This window comes from Leishmania mexicana, chromosome 8 (genome assembly GCF_000234665.1).
Source record: "Leishmania mexicana MHOM/GT/2001/U1103 complete genome, chromosome 8".
Lineage (NCBI taxonomy): Eukaryota > Euglenozoa > Kinetoplastea > Trypanosomatida > Trypanosomatidae > Leishmania > Leishmania mexicana.
Genome location: NC_018312.1, coordinates 1,464,232 through 1,471,931, shown reverse-complemented (window position 1 = coordinate 1,471,931; position 7,700 = coordinate 1,464,232). Strand labels below are relative to the sequence as shown.

The 7,700-nt window shown below is 69.9% G+C and overlaps 1 protein-coding gene across 1 annotated transcript; it reads right to left on the bottom strand.

Annotated features, from left to right (window-relative positions):
• Positions 1-5,280: 5,280 nt before the first annotated feature.
• On the bottom strand, positions 5,281-5,868 carry LMXM_08_0740 (putative amastin-like protein; the record flags this gene model as incomplete). Its single annotated transcript, XM_003872584.1, has 1 exon — positions 5,281-5,868. One exon carries the CDS (start codon positions 5,866-5,868, stop codon positions 5,281-5,283), a length of 588 nt encoding a protein of 195 aa, XP_003872633.1.
• Positions 5,869-7,700: the final 1,832 nt, after the last annotated feature.

The following is a 7,700-nucleotide window of genomic DNA, read 5'->3' as shown; positions in this document are numbered from 1 at the left end:
CGCACAACGCAGAGCTGAGAGAGGCGAGGCGGAGGCACACAGCACAAAGGGCGAGGCGCAGGGTCTGGGTGTCGAGACGGCGCAACAGTGCGGGCGAGGAGGGCGCGGGGGTGCAGGCCGGAGACAGCGAGGGAGAGCCTTGACAGCACGTTCATGTGCGCGTTGCCGGTGTGCGGTGGGTGGTGCGCGCGTGTTGTGAGAGGGCGCACACGGATGGGCGCCGCGGGCACGGGTGCACAGGGCGACGAGAGAGAGGAGGGGACAGAGACACAGAGAGTGGGGAGGCAGGGGGAGGTCACAGGCAGCGGAGACTGCCAGGCGTGCGCAGCGGGGGCGGATGCGCCGTTGGCTGGCATGCGCACAGACAAAAAGCACCAGGAGAGGAGGCCGGCGCATGTGCCGCGCGCCGCACAGCGAGGACGAGGGGGAGAGAGTGCAACGACACGCAGGCGCACAGCACACCGCCCGGTGCCTCCGGCTGCGTCCTTCTCGCTTCCGCGTCGCCAAACGAGCGCCTGCGCGGCCACGATGGAGACCCGTGCGCAGGCGAGCCGGGCCGCCACGGCGTGCGGGCGGGCGGCATGCAGCACCGCCACCACGCACCGTCGCACCCGAGCACCGGCCCGCACAGCAGAACACACACCGACCACAGCAGCGCCGGGGGAGACACCAGCACACAAGCACACAGCCCCTGTCGCGGCACACAGCAGGCAGGGGCACGGCGGCTGCGCAGACGGGCCCAACACGCACAGACACCGCACCGCAGCAGCCCCGCACCACACCACAGACAGACGTCACCAGCGAGCAGGGGGTGTGAGACGCAGCCACACCGTGTGCGCGCGATGCGCCGACGAAGGCGCCGGTGCCAGTCGCAGCACGCGAGGGGGCCCTGCATCCGTGCACACGCCCCTCCGCCCAGACACACACGCGCTCGCACACACACACCACCCGCGCTCACCCATCACATCCTCACTTCACAGCGCGCCTACAGCCAGCACCACCGGGAGGCGCAGCGCACAGGCCTGCCGCCGAGCACCCACGCACACCCTGCGCGATCGCCCAGCGCCATGTCCCGCAGCGCCGCACAGCCCTCAGCAGCTTCGCAGCCGTGCGCCTTCCCGCACAGACACCGCGCCCGTCACAGGCGGCAAGCAGCTCATCCAAGCCGCCTCCGCCACGGCACACCGCCTCCACAAACACCTCCCCGCAGAGAGCCTCCACGGAATCCATGAGGTGCCCCTACGCCGGCGAGAGCCGCTCCAGTCGCCGCCCGGTCAGCAGGTCCGCGTAGAGGTCCAGAGCAGGGGCAGCAGCGTGTGCGCCACGGCCAGCGGCACCGGCCGCAGCACCGCCACGGTGTCGCACCTGCGGCATCCGCGCAGCCACGCGTGTCCGGCTCACGCCCATCGACAGGCGATCCGCCGCGTTCCCGGCCGACCACTGCAGCGCCACCGTCGTTGCTGGCACCGCTGCCGCACCCGCTCCTTCCACCGACCACCTCGCAGCCGTCCCCAGCCAGCTGCCGCACGGAAGGGCCCTCCAGGCCACGGGCGCACTCCCCCACACCCGCACACCCTCCCGCGGCACCACGACCATTCACCCACCCGCAATCCGCGCACCGCCGCACAGCGGAGGAGGGGCCCCCTCCGCACCGGCAACACAACAGCCGCATACGGCGCACACCGCTCCGGCACGCCCCCTACAGCGTGCGAGAGGGGTCGCGGAACGGAGGGCGACCAGTGGGGCCCGGCATCACCGGCTGCAGCGCATACAAGCCCGTCCGCAGGCACCGGCACACTCGCCCGCAGGCCCGCAGCGGAGAGGACGAGGCAGCCAGGAGACGGCGGGCGCGCCAGTGCCCCGTCAGCATCCACTCACCAACGCGCACGCACGCACCACAGCACACAAACACACACGCATGCGCACGCGTCAGCGACTCCGCCCGTGCACCGCGCACACACCGCGCGAGTCCGCCGCATCGCCCCCGTGCATGCACGCCTGCCATCCCAGCACAGGCAGCCGAGCCTCCGCGCCGCGTCCTCCCGCAGCAAGTGCTCGGCAACACACCCGCACTCGCACGCACCTCGCGGGCCCCACGTCGCAGTGCGTCACCGCGCGGTGGCGTGTGCATCCGACGGCTCACCGTCAACACACGCCGGCAGAGGCACCGCAGCTACGTCGGCATCCGCACAAACGCGCAGGGACCAGCCCAGGCACAGCACACCGCTCGCGCCCGTGCAGCCCGTCCACGTCGCTGCGGCGTGTCCCCACAGCCTCCCCAAAGTGCACCGGGTCGGACGCATCCCGCGTGCCCTCCGGTCGACGCACCCCGACGTGCACGAGCGGTACGCCCGCAACGCGTACGGCGGTGCGGCACAAGGTACTCCCGCCCCCCTACAGCTACCCGCCACGGCAGCGATGCGACCATACTAGGAGGCGACGCCACCACCAGCGCGCCAGCCGCGCGGGCATCCGGAAAGCAGCACACCGCACCGCATGCGGCAGCATCACATGCACCGGCAGCAGCGCCACCTGTGCCGCCCACCGCGCACACACAGATGTCGGCGGTGCCTCTGCCCGCATCCCGCCTGCCCAGTCCGCCGGAGCGCGTGCCGCTGCCGGCCCATGGGTGTATCCCCGTTTGGTGTGCGGGGGGTCGCGCTCACCCCGGCGGTGTCGCTCCCCATCCTCGTGCCTCGCCATGAAGCACGCATGAGACAAGCGCCAAGGCGCAGCAGAGAAGAGAGGGGCAGACGAGGAGGAGTGAGCGCACATGGAGGCGGCGTCACCGCGAGGCACACACACGCACGCACATAGCACAGCCGCGCCGCTGGCAGCAGCAAGGTGCTCGCCGCACCCCCTACCCCTCCCCTCGCAGAAGGGGGGGCGAGCCCAGTGCCGGCGCGCACGCCGTCGGCGTCGCCCAGCGGGCGTCACGAGAGCGCGAGTGCAAGAGAGGCATAACGAACAGAGCCGCGCGCGGGGGGACGTAGCACAGAAGGAAAGACAAAGCGAGAAAAAAGGGGGCGAGAGGCACGCGCACGCACGCGCTCCGCTGTCCCGGGCCAACGCAAACGCGAGCCGTCTCGACGAGACGAAAGCGTCATACCCCGTCACGGCCCGGCGCGCGTGCTCCGCCCCTCTCGTTTGGAGAGTTGGCGGTCTGCGGTTGGCGTGGCTGCCGGACGCACAGCGGCACTTGCCGGCGCCACACCACACCGACACGTCCACAAACACACGAGCTCAGGCACAGCGCACCCGCCTCCGTTGCACCACGGCTGCATCCCGGTCGCCATGGACGCACTGCCTCCCGCGCAACCGGGGCATGCGCCTCACCGGCACATCCTGTGCGTGCTCGTCCCCTCCTCGCGTGCGTGCGGCGCTAGCAGCGCAAGGCGGAGACAAGGGTGCACGGCATGCCTCCGTCCACGCGGGGCGCGACCACGGTCCTGCTCGAGGGCGGAAGCGGCGACGTCAGTCGCGTGGGTAACAGGGGGTGGCCTAGGTGCATGCCGGGCGAGCGCAGAGAGGAGGTTGGCCAGCCGCAGGACAGGGCCTTCTGAGGCCCTGTGCTCTGCAGGCAGATGCCATGCCTCCCCCCTCACACGCCTCAAGCCGCGGCATGCCGTAATGCGGTGTAGACACTCTCCACACCGGCATCGGGAGGACTCGGTGGTGTGACGAGGCACCCAAACAAACAACACAGAGGAAGATACGACACAGGAAAGGTAAACAGATAATAAAGACTCAGCAAGCAAATGAGGCACACGCACACGCACGCACGCGGACGCAGGCAGACAGTCGAACACCGAACACGTCCTTCACCTGCGGAGGGGAGAGAGAGAGGAGAGCGCGGAACGGCGGGTGCGGCCACGATAACGGGAAAAGATAAGGAAACAACAGCAACAAAACTAGGTGGTGCAGGGAGTGCGCGCGACGGCTTCACAGCGTCGTGGTGGCGCCATCCTCGCCCTCTGAGTGCGAGCGCCGCGGGGAGCCGTCGCAGCAGGGGAGGGGCGCCATGGTGGCGGCATCCACTGACCAAGGGGGTGGACGGTCACAAGGACGCGGGCACACGCACACACGCGCACGCCGTGCGGCACAGTAGCCCATCGAGGGGAGGCGCGGGTCGAAACGAAACCGGAAACAAGCGAGAGACGGAGAGGAGCGCAACGCGCGGTCGTCAGCACGGCTCCAGAGAGCAGCAACGCGCAAGCGCCACATGCACATGCCCGACGTCACGTCGCCTCCGCAGCCGCATCGGAGCCGCCTCCGCCTTCCTACACGTCTCGCCGGCCCCGCACTCCCCTGCACGCCGGGGGTGCCCTCCTGTGCACCAGCGGGTGCTTACGCGTGCGCGCACACGTAGGGCGTGCATGGGGAGCGAAGAAGAGCAAGACCTGCAGTCGGCCCCTCTGGCGTTGCGTGTGCACCGGTGTGTCGCCTGCACCCGCCACCACCACACCAGCGCACCCCGTTTCCCCTCGAGCAGTCCGTGCGGTGTGCGCCAGGGGGTGAGGCAGACATGCGAGGGCGGAGGCAACGGCGGACGCGAGAGAGACACCACAGAGACGCGGTGCGGCGCTGCGCCTCCCGCCGCTCTCTCAAGCGCGTCCGTCTCTCCCCTGCCCTCCGCGCACCCTCGCCGCCACGCTCCGTCGCATTCCCGCGGTCACCGTCCGGCCCTGGCGGCGGCCGTGCCATCCCCTTGCTGCCCCTCTCGCGCTCTCGGCTCACAAAGGGTCGTCGGTGCGCCCGTCCCCGCTAACGGTGCGTCGCCCACTGCAGAGCGCACGGCGTCGTGCAGCGCAGCACAGGCAAAAGCGGACGGAGCGGCGGGCACGGCGCAGAGGACACGCGCAGGAGAGGACGAGGACGGCCACGCAGAAACCGTCATCACGCCAGCACGCGCACTCGACAGCGAAGCCACATCGACACTCGACAGGGAGCCCGCACGCACCGACAGCCGAGCAGCACCATGCAAACGGGGAGGCCGACGCCGCAGCGCAGAAGGCGAGAGGGGCTCCTCGGGACGTGCGTGCAGGGTGCGCGTGCGCCGCTGCACCACATCGCCAACGCGTCACCCGCGCCGCGCACGCACGCACCAGGCGGCGGCGAGAGAGAGGGTGCCGGCGAAAGGCCGAGGCCACCGTCCGCAGCCTCCGCGCCCTCCGTCTGTCCCGTCGGGATCAGCTCACCCGGCCACTCCACGGCGACGCCTCGGTGGAGCTGCCGCGCGGATGTCAAGCTCCACCGTGCATTCCTGCCGCACTCTCCCTCCTACTGCTCCGCTGCCTTTGTCACCGCGGCATGCTCTTCCGCTTCCTCACCGGATTGCCCGAGTTGCCACGGGAGCATCAGGGAGATGATATTGAGGATATCCAGCACCCACGCGAACACGTAGAGACCAAAGCCCGTGCCGAATACAAAATCTCCGCTCAGCACATCACACCTTTGCACTTTTAGTCGGTAGGTCACCACCATGAGCGCCCAGACAACGCAAGCTGTGACCGCGCCCACGATGTTCAGCGCCAGGCAGAGCCAGCGGAAGCCAGTGCAGCAGTACAGCAAAAGGCAGCCGAAGAGCAGTGACGCGCCGTACACGAAGATGGAGATGATAGCGAACGCCTGAGCAACCCGGAAGTTGTCCCGGATGCGCGGGCACAGCGCCCACAGTTTGTTCCCAGTGTTTGTTATCTGGGCCTTTCGGCAATCGATCTTTCCACCCCACAACGTGATGCACACTCTGCGGCCTCCGCTGCTCTCCGGTTTAATGTAAAACATGTCCACCCCCGTGCCGATCATCACGCACACGAACGCGATGAGCTGGAGCACCACGTAGACGATGACGCCGAGGTTCACCGCCATTTTCGAGACCGCACAACGCAGAGCTGAGAGAGGCGAGGCGGAGGCACACAGCACAAAGGGCGAGGCGCAGGGTCTGGGGGTCGAGATGGCGCAACAGAGCGGGCGAGGAGGGCGCGGGGGTGCAGGCCGGAGACAGCGAGGGAGAGCCTTGACAGCACATGCACATGTGCGTTGCGTCGACGTTCATGCGCGCGTTGTCGGTGTGCGGTGGGTGGTGCGCGTGTGTTGTGAGAGGGCGCAGACGGACAGGGGCGACGAGAGAGAGGAGGGGACAGAGACACAGAGAGTGGGAGGCAGGGGGAGGTCACAGGCAGCGGAGACTGCCAGGCGTGCGCAGCGGCGGCGGATGCGCCGCTGGCTGGCATGCGCACAGACAAAAAGCAGCAGGAGAGGAGGCCGGCGCATGTGCCGCGCGCCGCACGGCGAGGACGAGGGGGAGAGAGTGCAACGACACGCAGGCGCACAGCACACCGTCCGGTGCCTCCGGCTGCGTCCTTCTCGCTTCCGCGTCGCCAAACGAGCGCCTGCGCGGCCACGATGGAGACCCGTGCGCAGGCGAGCCGGGCCGCCACGGCGTGCGGGCGGGCGGCATGCAGCACCGCCACCACGCACCGTCGCACCCGAGCACCGGCCCGCACAGCAGAACACACACCGACCACAGCAGCGCCGGGGGAGACGCCAGCACACAAGCACACAGCCCCTGTCGCGGCACACAGCAGGCAGGGGCACGGCGGCTGCGCAGACGGGCCCAACACGCACAGACACCGCACCGCACCACAGACAGACGTCACCAGCGAGCAGGGGGTGTGAGACGCAGCCACACCGTGTGCGCGCGATGCGCCGACGAAGGCGCCGGTGCCAGTCGCAGCACGCGAGGGGGCCCTGCATCCGTGCACACGCCCCTCCGCCCAGACACACACGCGCTCGCACACACACACCACCCGCGCTCACCCATCACATCCTCACTTCACAGCGCGCCTACAGCCAGCACCACCGGGAGGCACAGCGCACAGGCCTGCCGCCGAGCACCCACGCACACCCTGCGCGATCGCCCAGCGCCATGTCCCGCAGCGCCGCACAGCCCTCAGCAGCTTCGCAGCCGTGCGCCTTCCCGTACAGACACGGCGCCCGTCACAGGCGGCAAGCACCTCATCCAAGCCGCCTCCGTCCCGGCACACCGCGTCCAGAAACACCTCCCCGCAGAGAGCCTCCACGGAATCCATGAGGTGCCCCTACGCGGGCGAGAGCCGCTCCAGTCGCCGCCCGGTCAGCAGGTCCGCGTAGAGGTCCAGAGCAGGGGCAGCAGCGTGTGCGCCACGGCCATCGGCACCGGCCGCAGCCCCGCCACGGTGTCGGACCTGCGGCGTCCGCGCAGCCACGCGTGTCCGGCTCACGCCCATCGACAGGCGATCCGCCGCGTTCCCGGCCGACCACTGCAGCGCCACCGTCGTTGCTGGCACCGCTGCCGCACCCGCTCCTTCTCCCGGCAGCCGGCGCGGGCGCCTTCCACCGACCACCTCGCAGCCGCCCCCAGCCAGCTGCCGCACGGAAGGGCACTCCAGGCCACGGGCGCACTCCCCCACACCCTCCCGCGGCACCGACCATTCACCCACCCGCAATCCGCGCACCGCCGCACAGCGGAAGAGGGGCCCCCTCCGCACCGGCAACACAACAGCCGCATACGGCGCACACCGCTCCGGCACGCCCCCTACAGCGTCCGAGAGGGGTCGCAGAACGGAGGTCGACCAGTGGGCCCGGCATCACCGGCTGCAGCGCATACAAGCCACAAGGGCAGGCACCGGCACACTCGCCCGCAGGCCTGCAGCGGAGAG